This window comes from Dipodomys spectabilis, unplaced genomic scaffold, assembly GCF_019054845.1.
Source record: "Dipodomys spectabilis isolate Male_0828 unplaced genomic scaffold, ASM1905484v1 ptg000136l, whole genome shotgun sequence".
Lineage (NCBI taxonomy): Eukaryota > Metazoa > Chordata > Mammalia > Rodentia > Heteromyidae > Dipodomys > Dipodomys spectabilis.
In genome coordinates this window covers 6,653,359-6,672,583 of record NW_024870813.1, presented here as the reverse complement: position 1 = coordinate 6,672,583, position 19,225 = coordinate 6,653,359, and the positions used below count along the sequence as shown (strand labels likewise).

At 43.6% G+C, this 19,225-nt stretch overlaps 1 protein-coding gene and 1 long non-coding RNA gene across 2 annotated transcripts; one reads left to right on the top strand and one right to left on the bottom strand.

The window, feature by feature from the left end:
- Positions 1-3,802: 3,802 nt before the first annotated feature.
- On the bottom strand, positions 3,803-10,725 carry LOC122116495. The gene is made up of 3 exons (XR_006148986.1): positions 10,651-10,725; positions 4,636-4,668; positions 3,803-3,875 (listed from the first exon to the last, which is right to left on the bottom strand). It is a non-coding gene; the product is annotated as an uncharacterized LOC122116495 (long non-coding RNA).
- A 6,448-nt stretch (positions 10,726-17,173) lies between these two features.
- LOC122116544 (40S ribosomal protein S4-like) lies at positions 17,174-18,006 on the top strand. Its single transcript, XM_042690264.1, has one exon. It carries the CDS (start codon positions 17,220-17,222, stop codon positions 17,955-17,957), a length of 738 nt encoding a protein of 245 aa, XP_042546198.1. The 5' UTR covers positions 17,174-17,219; the 3' UTR covers positions 17,958-18,006.
- The last annotated feature ends 1,219 nt before the right edge of the window (positions 18,007-19,225 follow it).

Sequence of the window (19,225 nt, the reverse complement as noted above, 5' to 3'; positions counted from 1 at the left end):
ACAGAACGTCGTAACAGTGCTACAAGCCTTCAATTTTAGTTTATCACTGTAATTTTAGCTACTTAGGAGGCTGAGTCAGATGATCCAAGTTTGATGTTACTCTGGGCAAACAAAAACTTTGACTTGTATCTAAAATTAACCAGACAAAAGCTGGAAGTGGATTTGTGGCCCAAAGAAATGAGTGCCAGTGGAGTCAAACAAAGCACAAAGCTCTGTTTTCAAGACAAAACAACATACACACACACACACACACACACACACACACACACACACACAGAAAATGTATTAGCTGTCAGATTGGATTCTGAGCCTATTCATAAAACAAGTTTTTGGGATGGCCCACAAATGCTTGTCTTGCCTTTATGACTAAAATTATGGACTGAGGATTATAAAGTGGTTCAGGGCACTGAGTGGAAGAAGAGGGCAGGTATGACCCAGGAGGGACTCAGGTGTGGCAGTGGGAGGAGGGAGTCTGTTAGCTCAGCCTTCAAAAAACCCCCCAAACCCTTCAAATTCAAGTAATAATGACCAATGATGACAAGAATTAGGGTCTGCGCAGGATTTTGCCCTAGCAGTATTCATAAATGCCTCCAGGTTTTTTAGGCTTGTTGGAAAAGTGATTAGTGATGGCAGATGTAAAAACTCAATAAATGTTAGCTATGCTTTTTTCATTGTTTACTGTAGAGGAAATTAAATGCTAAATTGTGGGAGAAAAAGAGAAGCAATAGTTAAAATTTATCTGGAGGGAACATAGAATCTATGAATGGGGAGGGGCTGGGAAGATGGCTCAGTGGTACAGTGCTTGCCTTGCATGCATGAGGCTCTGGGTTTGATTCCTCAGCACCACATAAGCAGAAAAAGCAGGAAATGGGGCTGAGGCTCAAGTGGTAGAGTGCTAGCCTTGAGCTGAAGAGCTGAGGGACAGCGCCCAGGCCCAGAGTTCAGGCCCCACCACTGACAAAAAAAAAAAAAAGAATCTATGAATGGGGAATGACTATAAACCATTTCCTCAAGTAGGCTCCCATACTTATAGCTCATACCTGTAATCTAAACCACTCAGGGGGCTGAGAGGTGAGAGACAATAAAACAACGAAGAGGCAGACTAGATGTATGGCTCAAATAGGAGAGCTGTAGCTGGGAGCCAAAAAGCCAAGTGAGAGCCTGAGGCCCTGAATTCGTGGTGTTAAAAGCCACTCTATTGAACCTTTAGTTTGTCATTCCCCCCAAAAATACAGGTTTCTATTGTGATAGGAATGTTCAATAGCTTTAGGGAGCATGTTCCCTTCTGGTCATGGAAAGGCAAAATGCTACATTTTTGCAATTAGAAAACCAAAACCAAAACATAATTTGATTTAAGGGAAACACTTAATATCACCCAACTACTGGGAATAGGAACTTCAAAATTTCCCTGGATCACCAACATCAAGAAAATGTCCTTAATAATATCAATAATAATAATTGTCAGTTTTGGGGCTTGAATACTGTCCCTGAGCTCTTCAGTTTAAGGTTAGCACTTTACCCAGGAGCCACTGTGCAGCTGAAAGATTAAAAATTAGAGTTACATTTTACAATTGCTAGCTGCTGATTTCCCTTTTGTAAACTTGCTCGTGCTAGCACTAACTCACCCCCCCCCCCCCCACCTTTCTGGAAATAAGAAATTGAGTAAAAAGTCTTGGAGTCCAGATGCCAGCTCCAGGACAAGGTCTGTGGTCATAGATAAAGAACAAACAGGTATATGTTTTTCTAGTTCCTGTTTGGAAATTCCCTAAGTGGCCAAATGGGACCCAACATAAGGACCCAAGATAAGGACCCAAGATAAGGACCACCTGGCAAGTCCAGCAAACTAGGCCAAATGTTAATCAATCACAAGCCTGTAACTATGTAAACTCCCCTCCAGGGTGACCGCTCCCCCTAGACTTGCCCGGAGCCAACTGTTTTACAAAGAGTGTTATAAACTTCCCCGCAGTAATAAAAATGATTGCTGGAGTGTATAGTGACTTTTAAATGGGCCAATCCCTGGACACCCGGTGTTATATGCTAATCTTGTGGTTTTTGCCTTTAAGAATGCCTGTAACCACTGCTCCGGGCTCTCTCCCTTGCCGAGGCAGAGAGACCTTTTGCCCAAATGCTGAATAAACTCCTCTTGCTTGTGCATCTACTGGTTTGGAGTCTTGGTTTCTGGGGGCGCCCTCCCGTAGACGAAAGTATCCCAAGGGTCTGGGGTCTTTCACAGCTTCCTGTTTTCTTTTCTTTATTAGAAGTAAGAATCTCATGGACTTTCCTGCTTAAATTGGCTTTGAACTGTGATCCTCATATGTCAGCCTCCTGAATAGCTAGGATTACAGGCGTGAGCCAACAGCCCTCCGCTCCCTAAATTCTTGAGAGGAAAAAATAGAAGCAATAAGGAAACAGAAACACTCAAGCTTCCAGTCTTTATGTCAACTGTGGCAATAGGTACCATTTTCTTTCTAACCACACGATCATTTAAATTACCACCCTCAAATTTGTCTTTGGTGAAAGGCTTTTCGTGCTGGAAGTCTTGGGGGTGGCATCTAAGCAGGTGTATTTGGGACCAGAGGTGCAGAGAGCATCTGAGCCTGGGAAAACTGCCTAGCCTGGGGCAGACAATTTCTCACAGAAGATGGGGCACAGCTGAGTGGCAGTTCTAAGCATGGCATGGAAGAAACTCTGTGCAGCATTTGAATACATCCTGACCTTTCCTTGTCCAAGATAATGGGAAAGGACTTAGTTACCAAACTTGCTTGCTTTCAGAGAGTGCCTTGTGTGTGGGCACAACTGCCCTGCAGAGCCTACTAAGGTGAATATGAAAGCAACTTTTGCAAAGTAAAACAAGAATGAAGAGATTGGCTCAGTGTTTGCTGACTGAGGAAGGTTGATTATAAGATCTGGCTAGATGGGAGCCAAGTTGACCCTTGCCAGTAATGTCTACAAGAGGAATGAGGATAAAGGAGGGGCCGATTGGGTGAAGGAAAGAATGGTAGCCAGGGAATAAGTGTGTGGCTCTGCTGCGTGGTCTTGCTAGCTAGCTGGAGGTCTGGAAAGGAAAGTCATCCATGGTGTGAATGTAAGAGTCTCAAAAACAGGGGCTGAGAAGGTGGCTCAGTGGTAGAGCACTTGCCTTACATGCATGAGGCTGTGGGCTCAATTCCTGAGACCCACATAAGCAGAAAAAGGCCGGAAGTGGCGCTGTGGCTCAAGTGGTACAGTGCTAGCCTTGAGCTGAAGAGCTGAGGGACAGTGCCCAGGCCCAGAGTTCAGGCACCACAACTGATCAAAAAGAAAAAGAAAAAAGAAAAAGAAAAAGAAGCCTTAAAAAAAAAACCCACAAAAACTTACTAGAACCTTGAGTTAGAGCAGGAAAAAGGAAATACAAACCAGAGAAATCAGTCTAGGTGTACCATACTTCTTTTTGTGGTCATTGTTGTCATTAGACTAAGTCAGACCACATAAATTTCTATTTAATTGTTTGAATACATAGTTTGGCACATGTATCTAACAGGCCTACAGAAATAAACATCTGATTAATTCTTGACCTTTTTAAAGTATTTATACCAACCAATAATTTAGTCATGTGGATTAAGAAAAACATACACACAAAAGCTCCTGGAATTCTTTGAAAAACATATTTTTTTTTAGCCTGGATCCCTTCTGTAGCTCATACTGGCCTTAAAATTGATATGTGTCACTGCCTGACCTTGAACTCCTGCTTCTTCTGCTTCAGGCTCTGAATGCTGGGGCTACAGGGGTGCATTATCCCACAGGGCTTTTGTTGTTTTGCCTTTCCCCTACATTGTCCTTTGAGATTATAGTGAAATGGATCACAACACCAATGAAGTCACAAGGCAGAAAACACTCTGAAAACGGACAGTGAAAATATAACTTAAAAGTGGCTGACTCCTAGCAATATATGCAAAAATGAACTATGTTAACAAAAAGCTCAAGTAATATTCTTTTTTCTCCCTCTTTCTCTTCTCCCCTCTTTCTCCTTCCTTTCTTCCAGATCTCCCTTCACTCCATCTTCCCTCCTTCCCTCCCTTTCTCTCCCTTTCCCTGCTTTCCTCCCTTCCTTTCTCTCCCACCCCAGGGCCATGAGGCAAAGTCTCCTATTGTCTAGGTAAATCTCAAACCAGCTCAAGCTGATTTTCAATGCTTAATCCTCCTACTCAGGTCTCCTCAGTGCTGGGATGAAAGGAATGTGGAGCCAAGGCAGTCAGGAACATTCTTGTGGTTTCAGTGGCCTGTGGCTACAACTTTCTGCTCCCCTGTGATTGTGATGAGGATCTAAAACCTGAAGTGCAGGGTGTAGAGCTCTTGGTAGACTTCCTTGTATCCTTTTTTATTTTGTTACCTTTCCTTTTTCTCCTTGACCTTGCAGCCATCCTGATGGGTTTTCCTCCTCATGACTCTCCTGGCCAGCCTGCTCCCCTGTTTCCTCATTAACACTAGCAGGGAAGGGGTAACCCTTCCATTAATTCTCCCTGCAACACCTCTTTCCCATTAAGGTCCCTGGTGCTAACTCCACAGTTGGCTGATGGCCACTGCTGACAGGTGGGAGTGGATGCATCTGAGTAGTATTTATTCCAGCTGCCCAGGACTGATAGGATTTGAACCTACCTTGGTGAAAGGAGGATGCAGCACTCAGTCAACCTGGAAGAAAGCCTTTTATTAGCCATGTGGTGTCTGTGCCAGCTCGCAGACCTGGAGCACAGGCCCATTTGGTTTTCATGGGGGCTTTTTATAGGAAGGAGTTTCACAGAGGTGATGTTCATCAAAGTGAGCAAGCAAGGGTACATAGCCTTGACTCAGAAGACAATAGGCCCAACACAATTTTGACTTAACATGATTGATACTATCAATACTGTTGACATTTTACAAAAAGTCAAAACATATCCTGTGCTTACAGAAGTCAAAACATTACCTTGAGAAGTGGATGTATATTCTAACTCTCAAAACATTACAAATTTATTCCCACGGTTGGGGATGCACTGAAATTTTTATAGAAATTTATATATAGAAACTTAAAGAAATAATTTTTATTATAAACTTCTGATTCATACAGCAACTAGCAACTCAGTACAGTCGGTGATAAGCCTCAAGGTTGTCAGCAAACTTTGTGGAAACTTAAAAGCTGCCAGCCTGGGAATCTCAGAGAAGAGGGAGAGACGTTCTTTTGCTTTTTAGCAAGGATGTAAAGAGGCTAAGGCTGAAGCCTGGTGGGAGGTTTGTGCCCATTATCAAGAATTTTCTTCTGTTTTCTGATGTCCTATTTTGATCCCATAGAGATCCCTCTTTTCCAAGGGAAAGGGGACCAAGGGGAGCAAGTAGGTCTCCTGCAGCAGGAGGAACTGAGGCAGGATAATAGAAGGACCTTCTTGCTAGTGAATAGTAATTCAGATAACTTGATTTTGGTTGGGTCTTCACAGCAGCCTAAAAAGAAAGTGGGAGGAGTTGTGGCTAGTGGCGTATGCCCTCAATCCTAGCTACTCAGTAGGTTGAGAACTGAGGATAGTGGATTGAAGCCAGCTGAGTCAGGACAGTCCCTGAGACTCTTATCACCAATTAACCAAAGAAGGCCAGTAGGAGACCTGAGGCTCCACTGGTAATCTTCCAGCATTGAGCAAAACAGCTAAAGGACAGTGCCTCGGTCATGAGTTCCAGCACTAATCTGAGTGCACATACCTAGGCACACAAACACATGCCTAAAAAATAGCTTGCAAGTATTATCTAAGTCTTCCTCCTTATTTGGGAAGGGACGGAATTCCACAGTTGTAAAAAAACAAAACAAAAAAAACCCCAAAAAGCTCCAAGGCCTACAGTTTCCTCAGCTGTACAATGGCGGTTTTTAGCTATTTTACAAGACTGCTTGCTTTTCTTGTTTCTTGAGATAGGGTGTCTCTGCATTGACTAGGCTGGCCTTGAGCTCTAATCCTCTTTCCTCAGTCTCCCAGAGAGCTGTAATTATAGGCCTGGAGATGCACTAACTAGCAGTGTGTGAAAGGTGAATGAAACAAAATTTGGTCATGTGAATGATAGATTGCCTGTACATTGTCTTTATTACATGATCTTCTAGATCCTTCTACCTCTGATCTCAGTTATGCATTAAGTGTGTGATTATTTATAGGTTTTTAAGTGTTCAGAATCACCTATGAACCAGGCAAGGCTTCCGCCCTCACAGAGAGGAATATGCCATGCTGGCATATTATATTGACAGCAACAAGATTAGAGTACTAGTTCAGCATTCACAATTTCTGGGTTAACCCTAATACTGATAGGATGAGAAGATTCTGGGGAATAAAGACAGTATCAGAGTATGCCCCATAAGATTTATAAAGTTCTGTTTAGGTGAGGCCAACAGATCCATAAATAGCAGGGCTGGGCGATGCAAGTGCTGGTGCGGGAAGTTCTCTAGGGTGGGTCTAGGGTGGGTTTTTATGTGTCTATATAAACCCTGGGTAGGATTGGAGTTCTCATCAAATCTTAGAAAGGCCCTGACCCAGTGTGAGCTGTCTTCTCTTCCAAGCTCGGAAAGGCCCTGGACATCTTCTCTAGCCACCTCTGAGAACTCCTACAGGACAGCTTTAACATGACTTCCCAAAGTGAGTTCCTCTCATGCTGAAGTGACATGGGTTTGCTTTTGTTTTTGACCAGACTGGCCACTTCCACATTAGGATTATTGGAAGATTGGGGTTCTTAATCTTTTTAAGGCCAAATTTGTTAGATTGAGGGAGGAGGAATATAGCTCAGGTCATCTATGTCACTGTGTATGGCTGTTGGACAGAACTGGGATATAGGAGTATTTTCTCAGAGGCTTGGGTATTTAAAAATGGGTCTGTGGTTCCATTAAATGAGATGTGTTTTAGAAGGAAATATGGCAGAATATGCAGGTAAAATGGCACACCTAAGAATGTTGTAAAATGATGAGGATGGGTGTAGAAAGAATTAGTGTTTGTGTGTGTGTGGGGAGGGGCTGAGGTAGTAGAATAGTTTGCAATCTTTAGGTTGCTGAGCATTGAGGTTGGCTGGTAGATTCATCAGGCCTTGTACTCTGTGCTCTCCTGTGTGTTAGAGGTTTAGTAGAATGGAACGGGATGTGGCTTGTTGGCAGAGTCCTTGCTTCGCACACAAGGCTCAGGGTTTGATCTCCATTACTGAACAAAACACAGAAACAAACCAAACAGGGCACAGAGTTTAACTTTATGAAAAGGTCTATGAGGTAAACTGCAGATTTCTCTAACTTGGAACCTAGAAGATGAAATGGTCTTCTTGGGAAGGTGGTGTGCAGCATCTGCCTCGGATTTCTCTTTCTACATGGGCCTGAATTGAGGCAGGGGGAATGCTTTTTTGGGGGGAGGTGGGGTCTGGTCGTGGGGCCTGAACTCTGGGCCTGGGCACTGTCCCTCAGTTCTTCAGCTCAAAGCTAGCACTCTACCACTTGAGCCACAGCGCCAGGGCCTCATGCATGCAAGGCAAGTGCTCTACCACTGAGCCACCTTCCCAGCCCAGGGGGAATGCTTTGTGTTCAGCTCCATCACAAAGCAGAGTTAATTCACCACCTCCAAATCTCTACTGGGTAAGATAAGGTAGAGGTGCATTTGAGAGTACTGAACTTTACACCTACTGAGTATCCAGGTTTCCCGGGGGGGGGGGGGGGGGGGGGGGGCTAGGAAATAGCTTCCAGTGCCCTTTGTGGCCAGGCTTGGAATTCTTTACAATTCATTTATTTTGCCGTTCTTGGGGTTTGAACTCAGGGCCTGGGTTATGTCCTTAAGCTTCTTTCTCACTGAAGGCTCACTCTACCATGTGGGTCACAGCTCAACTTCCAGCTTTTTGGGTAGCTGGATAAGAGTCTCAGGAGCTTGCCTGCATGGACTGGCTTTAAATTGTGATCCTGAGATTTCAGCCTCCTGAGTAGCTTGGATTACAGGCTAGCCACAGCCTCTGAGTCATTTCTTTCCTTCTTTCCTTCTTGTTGAAAACAGTGATTCACTTTTAAATCTTGGATAATCTGGAGTTTGATCCTTGGGAAAAATTATAATTTTTTCCCAAGGATCAATGAGTGATTTCTTTCTCTGCATGACACTTATCTTTAATGGTTTGTTTTTGTATTCTATCAGGATCTTCAGAAGAAAACAATCTTAACCCTATGAGAAGTGGTGGAAAACAGCGACATAAATTTTCCAAGAAAGACTTGGAGATCCTTAAGCAATCATTTAAAGAGGTCCCTTACCCTGATTTTACAACCAGAGAGCAGCTGGCCAAGCAATTAGGATGTTACCTCATTGTAATTGATGTAAGTGAACTCTGTCAAGCTTTGTGGGAATACCTCTCTCTATTTGGTAGGGAGTATAGGAAATGTAAAGAATTGTGAGGGGGAGGTGGTTGTGGAGGTGGGAGGGAAGGGATGGTAGGGAAAAAACAAAGGAGGAGGCCACTTTGCTCAATAGGAAATGTATTCATTACCATGCTTACATAACTGTAACCCCTCTGTACAGCATTTTTTTTTTTTTTTTTTGGCTGATCGCAGGGCCTGAAATCTAGGCCTGGGTGCTGTCCCTCAGCTCTTTAGCTCAAGGCTAGTGCTCTACCACTTGAGCCACAGCACTACTTCTGGCTTTTTCTGCTTATGTGGTGCTGAGGAATTGAAATCAGGGCCTTGTGCATGCAAGGCAAACACTCTACCACCGAGCCACCTTACCAGCCCCTGTACAGCATTTTTACAATAAAAAATGTACAAAAAAATTGTGAGAAAGTTCCATCCTTCTTCCTCACATAGGATGGAGTTAATATTTGGTCACTGGTTTTCATGTTATTTTGGGGCCTGGATGTATGGATTGCTCATTCTTTGAATGGAAGGTCAGTTACTCAGGTCCAGTTGGGATGCAGAGATAGGTGAAGAGGTTGCTGAGAGTAAATTGGCTTTGACTAGCATGTTTGCTGTGGAATTCTACTTTATGTCAAAGACTGAATAATTTGAAGGTAGAGACAGGATATTGGTGGAGTTAGGATAGGGAGAGAAGGAGAAGCTCTAAAACTCTTTCTTGAGGAAGTAGAAGATTGGAGGTGTTCTTGACTGTCAGTGGTTTGTTAGTGGTTGGAGATTTTGACAGAGACCTTAGGTGTTTACCTGGGACACATCAAGACTAGTGTGCCAAGTAGCTCTAAGAGGACAGTGTCCCTCTAAGTTCAGAAGCACAAATGGAACGCTCAGGAGAAAGGACTTGTCTTGTCCATGTAAAATACCCACAAGTGGTACTTACCCCACCACTGGTGGCCAGATTCTGTTTTGTTTGGGCAATTCATTTTATTATGATTATAAAACTGTTAGTGATATATGTGTTTGTGTATGTGTGTGTGCAGATACGTGTGTTTGTATATTTCTGCTGTTGAACCCAAGGCCTCCAGCTGTCTAGAAACAGGCCATCAACTGAGCTATACACCTTTTGATAGGATTGTTTTTGTGAATAAATTGTCAATTTGCAATAAATTAGTAGCACAGATTTTATGGGTGAGACATCAGCACCTGGCTTTTTAAAAGCTTAACCTAAAGGACTTGTAGAATTGTAGTTTGTGTGTATAAGTGTCAATATTTTCGGGTGCCAGTGGCTCATGCCAGTAATCTTCATGACATAGGAAGCTGAGATCTGAGGGCTCTCACTGAAGAAAGCTTATTAGACTCCATATAGCCAGCCAGTGTGGCTCAAGTGGCAGAGTACCAGTTGAGCAAGTGCAAAGTGTCCTGATTTCCAACCCTAGCATTACCAACATATACTTTTGACCCATGAATGCACTGTGTTAGGGCAGCTTGAGTAAAATTAAAAAGGTGGGAACATGTGTGGGGAACAGCTAGGAAGGAGTCTGTTCTGTTTGCCTGCAGAGGATTCTAACAGGTTTTCAGGAATGTCTAGGTGTCTTCTTTGAACAAGGGGTGAGTTGAGGATTTGGAATGGTGAACAGTACAAAATCTGCATTCCAATGTCTTATACATTCATAACAACAAGTTCATGAATTCACCAAAGATTGCCTTAATTTTTATGCCATCCCAAGGCCAGAAACCACTTCAGTGATAGTGGTGAGTTCTCATTAAACTACAAGCTATTTCTGACACAATGGATCTGTAGTATGGGATGTTACTTGAATACCAATGATTAACAATGTATTTTTTTAATATTTTTTTAGAATTGGTTCCAAAATAAAAGAGCCAGACTAACACAGGCAGAGAAACTGAAGATGTTATCCAAGCGAATGCTGTACAAGCAACCTCCCCAAGAAAATCTGGATTTACACAGCAATGATGCCCAGGCCTCATCTCCACTGGGCAGACAGAGCTATTGTCCTAGGGAGAAGCCGAGGCTGTCTGGAAAGGAGAATGCCGGCCAGTGCGACCCTGTGGTGGAGGATCGGAAAATGAGCCCAAGATGCACTTTGAAACATCAAGGAGAAACCGGAAGTGGCCCTTCGTCCAGCTGGGGATCCTCCTTTGGGGATCAGCCTTCCACTTCAGAGCTCTATCAGCAGAGGGGCAGTGCTGGGCTGGGAGAAAGCCAGCCCAGCCCACCCTCCTTTGTCATTTTGTTCAGAGTGCACAGGGCGCCAGGCAGCAGCAGCAGCCCTCCCATGATTATTACTCACCATTGCAAGGACAGCAGCAGAGGGGTTGGGAATATTTCCAGCACCTGCCACAGCCTCTGAATGACCCACAGCAACAGCCATGTCAGAATCAGTTTCTGATGCAGCAGAATCCTTGGGACTTAGGGCAGCAGGTTCAGTGGGGTCAAGGTCACCAACTTGCCCTTTGTTCTCAGATGGAGCCTGCCCCCTACACAGGACAGTCAGTTCTCCACCCCTGCCTCCTACAGAACATAAACAGGCAGCTCATGCAGAGAAACCTGGGAAACTGCTAGCTGTAGGCCCCACATCATTCATCCAGCCTGCCATGGTGTTAGGAAACAGGCCTTCCCGGGACCCAGCATAGTGGGCTTCACTTTGATGATATGTGACTGGTTATTTTTTTTTTTTTTTTTGGTGTTTTCTGGATGTAGAGTTTGAGGCTCTTGCTCTACAACTAGAGCTACAGCTGATGGATATAGAGTTTGAGGCTCTTGCTCTACAACTAGAGCTACTGATGGGTTTTTGGTGATTGTTGATAAGATTCTAGAAGACACCCTACCCCCTACTCCGGAGCTTGCTTAGAACTGTGTTGCTCTGATCTCTGCCTCCTGAGTAGCTGGGATTATAGATGTGAGTCACCACTGCCTGGTAACCATGAATTTTATATTTGACTTTGAGAAAGCAGGGCTTGAATATTGAGTCCAAACCAACAAGCACAGAGGTAGCAATGGCCAATGAGAAACAACATGTGCTTCAGATAGACAGTGGCTCTGCCTCTCAAGAACTCAAAAACAACTCTAACATCAGACAGGAACAAGCTCAGCCCAGAAGTGTGTCCGTCCCTCCCTGGATACTTCAAAGCTCTCCTGTGGGGACTAGCAGAGCATCACCTGAAGAAGCATTCAAGCCTTCATAAACCTTGACTGAAGTTACATAGGAAGGACTTTTAGCATGACTTCTTTTGGACATTTGACTTCTTTTTAACATACGAAATGATGTGTGATTTCATGTCTTCGAATGTGTCTGATTTTTTCAACAGATGACTTATATGAAATAGAGATGTTAGTTTTTCATACAAAATCTTTGAAATCCATGATGCATACTACAATACTAATATATTACTTTATAAAAATGGCTCATCTTGGGCTGGGAAGGTGGCTCAGTGGTAGAGCGCTTGCCTTGCATGCTCGAGGCCCTGGGTTCGATTCCTCAGCACCACACAAGCAAAAAGCAAAAAAGCCGGAAGTGGCACTGTGGCTCAAGTGGTAGAGTGCTAGCCTTGAGCTGAAGAGCTGAGGGATAGTGCCCAGGCAAAGAGTTCAGGCCCCACAACCGGACCCCTCCCCCCCCCAAAAATGGCTCATCTCCATTTGAACACCAAGTTTTCATCAGATGACCAGAGGCCAAATAATTTGAATTCCTGGAAAATATATTTCATTTGGCCCATGTGAATTCTCAGTGGTACCATTTGCACAGTCTTTGAACTGTTGTGGTAATTTCATTAACTATGTGACTGGAAATCCAAATTCACATACCCAAGTGGAGTGTTCATGTATGTATATGAATGTACCAACATTTGAATAAAGGATCAAATTCCAGGACCACAAATGCTGTTTTGAGTGTTTACTTGTGACATGATCATGGGTACTGTATGGGACAACACAGACGTAGACAATAGAAAGTTCTTGATTCTGTTTTAGGCAGGCCAAGCTGCCAGATGAGTTTCCTGGTCAGCTGCCTGCCTTCCCTAGGAAGGGGGTGCTCTGAGTCTTACTGGTATAAGCCAGACACCATGTGTAGTTCTCAGTGGTGGTCACAACATGCCGAGAGCAGTGTCTTCTGCAGGAAGCTCCTGATCTAGGGAAGAAAATGGTCACAGCTGTGCTGCAGGTGACAAGGGCTGTGATGTCAGACAGTGTCTGTCTATGGAGTGACAGTGAAGAGCTTGTCTTGGAGGGGTGTTTGGTGCATACTATTAGATTTCAGAGAAAAATGGGTACTGGAGACTTAGGCATGTAATCCTAGATACTCCGGAGTCTGAGATATGATGATCATCAGCCTTCTAGGCTGGAAAGTGCAGGAGACCCTTATCTCTAATTAACCCCCCAAAAGGCAGAAGTGAAGCTGTCGTGCAAGTGGTAGAGTGATCACCTTGATCTAATGAAGCTAAGGGGCATTGCCCTGGCCAGGAGTTTAAGTCTCAGTGCTGGCCTGCACCCCCCCCCCCCCCACACACACACACATACAGAATTGTGAAAAAGCTATTGTCTTTTTTTGGTGTTAGAGGTGAGAATCTATAGATACACATTTAGTTAAGACAGTTGGGACAATGGAGAGTGTAGGAAACAAGCTGGGCATGGTGTCAGGTGTCACAGGCAGTGGAAGAGTAGGCCTCACCTGCCCAGCTAACAAATGCCAAGAGAATGGGGATCTTCTGTCTTAGCACAGAAATTTCTAGAAGGGCAAGATGACCCCTATTCTGTGTGCAGATTCAGAGAAGTCACACAGTAAGATAATCACCATTGCTGTATCCCTGTAATCCTACCTACTGGGAACTTGGGATCTGAAGATTAAAATTGGAAGCTTGTCCAGCCAGAAAAATCCATGAGATTCTTGTTAATTCACCAGCAAAAAGTCAAATGTGGAGTTGTGGCCCACATAGAAGAGAGCAAGCTTTGGGTGACAAAAACTAAGGGATAGGGGCTGGGAAGGTGGCTCAGTGGTAGAGCGCTTGCCTTGCATGCCTGAGGCCCTGGGTTCGATTCCTCAGCACCACATAAGCAAAAAGAAAAAACCGGAAGTGGCACTGTGGCTCAAGTGGTAGAGTGCTAGCCTTGAGCTGAAGAGCTGAGGGACAGCGCCCAGGCCCAGAGTTCAGGCACCACGACGGGACCCAAAAACAAAAACAAAAAAACAAAAACTAAGGGATAGCAGATATGCCCTGAACATAATCCACAGTAGTAATGCACACACACACACACACACACACACACACACACACACACACACACACACTTGTAATATCCTTGCAACTCATTGAGATTCTTGGTGTACATGTAGGTCCTGATTTAAGATGTCAATATTTCTGGAAATATTTAGACAGAAAGTCCTAACAGTGCTACAAGCCTACAATTTTAGTTTATGACTATAAACTGCTTAGGAGGCTGAGATTATATGATCCAAGTTTGATCTTCTCTGGGCAGACAAAACTTTAACTGATAGCTAGAATTAACCAGAAAAATCTAGAAGTGGACTTGTGGCCCAAGGGAAAGAGTGCCAGTGGAGTCAAAGCACAAACCTCTGTTTTCAAGCTCCTCTTCCTGGCATAAACAAAGCCAAACAACACAACACACACACACGTACACACAGAAAGAAAGTGTGTTAGCTGTCAGACTAGATACTAGACCTACAGAGGACCTATTCATAAAACAGGTTTTGGGGATGACCCACAAATGCTGATCTTGTCTTTAAGACTTGAGATTATGGACTGAAGGATTATAATATGCTTCAGGGCACTAAGTGCAGGAAGAGAGCAGCATGACCCAGGAGGGACTCTGGGGTTTGGCACTGGGAAGACGGAATCTGTTTGCATAACCTTAAAATAATAAAACTTCAAATTGAAATAAAGATGATCAGTGAAGGCAAGAATTAGGTTTAGTGCAAGATTCAGGCCTAATAGTAATGACAAATAACTGGAGGATTTTAGGCTTGCTTGAAAAGTGATTATCAATGGCAGATGTTAAAACTTCAATAAATGTTGGCTATGCTGTTTTTCATTGTTAGGGTAGAGGAAATTAAATGCTATATTGTGAGAGAAAAGAGAAGCAAAGGTAAAATTTATCTGGAGCCAACATAAAGACTATGAATGGGAAAAGCCATAAACTCATCTCCTCAAGTGGGCTCCCATACTGGTAGCTCTTGCCTCTAATCCTAGCTACTCAGGAAGCTGAGAGGAGACAATGAACCAACAAAGAGGTAGGCAAGATGTGTGGCTTAAGTAGTAGAGCAGGAGCTGTGAGCCAAAAAGCCAAGTGAGAGCCTGAGGCCCTGAATTCGTCTTTCCCCAAAAATGGTGTCAAAACCACTTTATTGAATCGTTACTTTGTCATTTTCCCCAAATATATGGTTTTTTATTGTGATAGGAATGAATGTTCAATAGCTTTAGGGAACATGTTTCCTTTGGGTCATGGAAAAGCAAAATGGTATGCTTTTGCCATTAGAAGAAGTCAAAATATGCTTTGAATTGAGTGAAACATTTAATATCAACCAACTATTGGGAATAGGAACGTCAACATTTTACTGGATCACCAGCATGGAGAAAATGTCCCTAAGTTCTTCAGGGAAAAAAATAGAAGCACTAGGCAACAGATAGAAGCACAAGATTCCAGTCTTTAAGTCAACTATGGCAATAAGTACCATTCTCTTTCTAACCACATGCTCATTTAAATTACCACCCTCAAATTTGTCTTTGGTGAAAGGCTTTTCGTGCTGGAACTCTTGGGGGTGGCATCTAAGCAGGTGTATATGGGACCAGCGGTGCAGAGAGCATCTGAGCCTGGGAAAACTGCCTAGCCTGGGGCAGACAATTTCTCACAGAAGATGGGTCACGGCTGAGTGGCATTTCTAAGCATGGCATGGAAGAAACTCTGTGCAGCATTTGAATACATCCTGACCTTTCCTTGTCCAGGATAATGGGAAAGGACTTAGTTACCAAACTTGCTTGCATCAGAGACTGCCTTGTGTGTGGGCACAACTGCCCTGCAGAGCCTACTAAGGTGTGTGTGAAAGCAACTTTTGCAAAGTAAAACAAGAATGAAGAGATTGGCTCCAGTGTTTGCTGACTGAGGAAAGTTGATTATAAGATCTGGCCAGTTGGGAGCTGAGTTGACCCTTGCCAGTAATGTCTACAAGAGGAATGAGTATAAAGGAGATGCCAATGGGGTGAAGGGAAGAACGTGTAGCCAGGGAGTATGTGGCTCTGCTGCGTGGTCTTGTTAGCTAGCTGGAGGTTTGACAAGGAATGTCATCCCTTGTGTGAATGTAAGAGTCTCAAAAACAAAATAAACAGAACTGAGTAGAAAATGTGGTATATTTGTACAGTGGAATTCTATGCTTCCCTCCGCAAGAATGACACTGTCCCATTTGTTAAGAAATGGAAAGACTTGGAAAAGATCATATTAAGTGAAGCTACTCAGTTTCTAAAAAACTTTAGGTCCCATGGTTTCCCTTATTTGCAATAATTAGTATATATCTAGGACGATATTATCAGATGAGCTGAAAAGCTCAAAAAGCACGTACAAATGACCACATAAGATAATGCTACGTGAAATGAACCTCATGATATGGACACAAGAGGGCTGTCTTTATTGTTATTATTTTAAATCACTAGAACCTTGAATTAGAGCAGGAAAATGGAAATACAAAGCAGAGGAATCAGTCTAGGTGTACCATAAATCTTTTCTTTTTTTTTTTTTTTTTTTGGGTCCGGTCGTGGGGCCTGAACTCTGGGCCTGGGCGCTGTCAGCTCTTCAGCTCTTGAGTTCTTCAGCTCTTCAGCTCAAGGCTAGCGCTCTACCACTTGAGCCACAGCACCACTTCCGGCTTTTTTTCTTTTTGCTTGTGGCATGCTGAGGACTCGAACCCAGGGCCTCAAGCATGCAAGGCAAGCACTCTACCACTGAGCCACCTTCCCAGCCCCACTATAAATCTTTTTGTGGTTATTGTTGTTTTTACACTAATTCATCCACATAATTTTCTTATTTATTTATTTATTTATTTTTTTTGGGTCCAGTCGTGGGGCCTGAACTGTGGGCCTGGGCACTGTCCCTCAGTTCTTCAGCTCAAGGCTAGCGCTCTACCACTTGAGCCACAGTGCCACTTCCAGCTTTTTTCTTTTTGCTTATGTGGTGCTGAGGAATCGAACCTAGGGCCTTGAGCATGCAAGGCAAGTGCTCTACCACTGAGCCACCTTCCCAGCCCCAGATCCACATGATTTTCTAATTGTTGGACTACATAGTTTGGTACATGTATTTAACAGGCCCAAGGAAATAAACATCTGATTAATCCTTGGCCTTTGAAAGTATCTTATACCAACCAATAATTTAGTACCATGGATTAGGAAAACAAAAAAGCTCCTGGAATTCTTTGAAAAAGGTTTTTTTGAGCCAGGACCCTTTTGTAGTTCATACTGGACTTAGAATTGATATGTGTCACTGTCTGAACTTGAACTCCGGCTTCTCCTGCTTCAGGCTTCTGAATGCACACAGGGCTTTTGTTGTTTTGCTTTTCCTCCACATTGTTTTTTTGAGATTATAGTGGACCAGATCATAATACCAATAAAGTCAGAAGTCAGAAAACACTCTGAAAATGGAAATGATTGTATAAGATCATTAAAAATGGCTGACTCCTCTCTTTCCATTCCTAGTGCAGGCATGAACGTCTCTAACATGTTTTATTGAAGAGAAACCTTGAGAATTTACACTAAATTCCTAGTAAGCTGAAACCATGTCACAATATTGCAATATAAAACTTCCCTTCAGGCTGGTGGTCCCAAGAAGCATCTGAAGTGGGTAGTCGCGCCTAAGCATTGGATGTTGGATAAGCTGACTGGTGTGTTTGCTCCTTGTCCATCCACCAGTCCCCACAAGCTGAGAGAATGTCTGTCTCTCATTATTTTCCTAAGGAACAGGCTAAAGTATGCCTTGACAGGAGATGGAGTGAAGAAAATCTGCATGCAGCATTTCATTAAGATTGATGGCAAAGTCAGAACTGATATCACCTACCCTGCTGATTTTAAGGATGTCATCAGCATCGATAAGACAGGGGAGAATTTCCGTCTGATCTATGACACCAAGGGTTGCTTTGCTGTTCACTGCATAACACCAGAGGAGGCCAAGCACAAATTGTGCAAAGTGAGAAAGATCTCTGTGGGCACAAAAGGAATCCCTCATCTGTTGACTCATGATGCTCCAACCATTCGCTACTCAGATCCCCTCATCAAAGTCAATCACACCATTCAAATTGATTTGGAGACTGGCAGGAGAACAGATTTCATCAAGTTTGACACTGGTAACCTGTGTATGGTGACCAAAGGTGTTAACTTGGGAAGAATTGGTGTGATCACCAATAGAGAGAGACTCCCAGGTTCTTTCGATGTGGTTCATGTGAAAGATGCCAATGGCAACAGCTTTGCCACCCAATTTTCCAACATCTTTGTTATTGGCAAAGGCAATAAACCTTGGATTTCTCTTCCCCGAGGAAACGGGATCTGTCTCACCACTGATGAAGAAAGAAACAAGAGGCTGGCAGCCAAACAGAGCAGTGGGTGAATTTCACTTACTATCTCTATGTGCCATTGGAAATAAGAAGAGACTTTCACTTAATGAAATGGTCTCTATGAATAAATAAGGATGAGAGAATTTTAAATAAAAATGATCTGACGTGATTTAAAAAATGGCTGACTCCTAACACTAGATACAAAAATGAACTATGTTATTAGGTAGCTCAAGTAATATTCTATTTCTTTCCCTCCCCTCTCTCCACTCTTTCTTCTTGCTTTTGTCCAGACTTCCCTTCATCTCTACATTTTTTCACGCCTTTTCCCCTCCCATTCCATCCCTTACCCTCTCTTTTCTCCCTCCCTTCTGCCACCCTGCCTGTGCCCCCCGAGGCGGTCTCATATTGATTAGGAAATTCTCAAACCAGTTCAGGCTGATCTTCAAAGCTTAATCCTCCCACGCGTGTCTCCGAAGTGCTGAGATTATAGGAACCTAGAGCCAAGGCAGTCAGGAACATTCTTGTGCTATCAATTGCCTGCGGCTACACCTTTCTGCTCCTGGGTGACTGTGGCAATGATCTAAGAGCTGAAGTAGAAGGTACAAAGCTCTTTGTAGACTTCCTTGTATCTTTTTTATTTTGTTAAGTTTCCTTTTTCTCCTTGACTTTGCAGCCATTCGGATGGGGTTTTCTCCTCATGCTCTCCTGGCCAGCCTACTCCCCTGTTTCCTCATTAACCACACCAGGGAAGGGACATTGTTCATTAATTCTCCCTTATACCACTTATTTCCCATGAAGGTCCCTGGTGGTAACTTTGCAGTTGGCTGAGGGTCACTGCTGACGGGTGGGAGTGGATGCAGTAGCATAAAAGGAAAGTGGGGGTTGTTGTGGCTAGTGGCTCATGCCCTCAATTCTAGCTTCTCAGTAGGCTGAGAACTGAGGATAGTGGATTGAAGCCAGCTGAGCCAGGAAAATCCAGGAGACTCTTCTCACCAATTAACCCAAAAAGGCCAATAACGGACCTGAGGTCCAACTTTCAAATTGCCAACCTTGAGCAAAACAGCTAAAGAACAGTGCTTCCTGCACGAGATCCAGCCCTAGTATAGGTGTGTGCATGCCCTGGCACACAGACACGCACCTAAAAAATAACTTGCAAGTATTAGTTAAGTCTCCCTCCTTGTTTGGGAAGGGATAGAGTCCCACAGTTGTGAAAAAAAAAACTCTAGGGCCTACAGTTACAATGGAGGCATTACATATTTTACAAGACTGCTTGCTTTTCTTGGTTTTTGAGACAGGCTATCTTTCTTTGACTAGGCTGGCC

Coding starts and splice junctions, on each gene's coding strand:
- LOC122116544 (XM_042690264.1), top strand. CDS start 17,220: ATGTTGGATAAGCTGACTGGTGTGTTTGCTCCTTGTCCATCCACCAGT.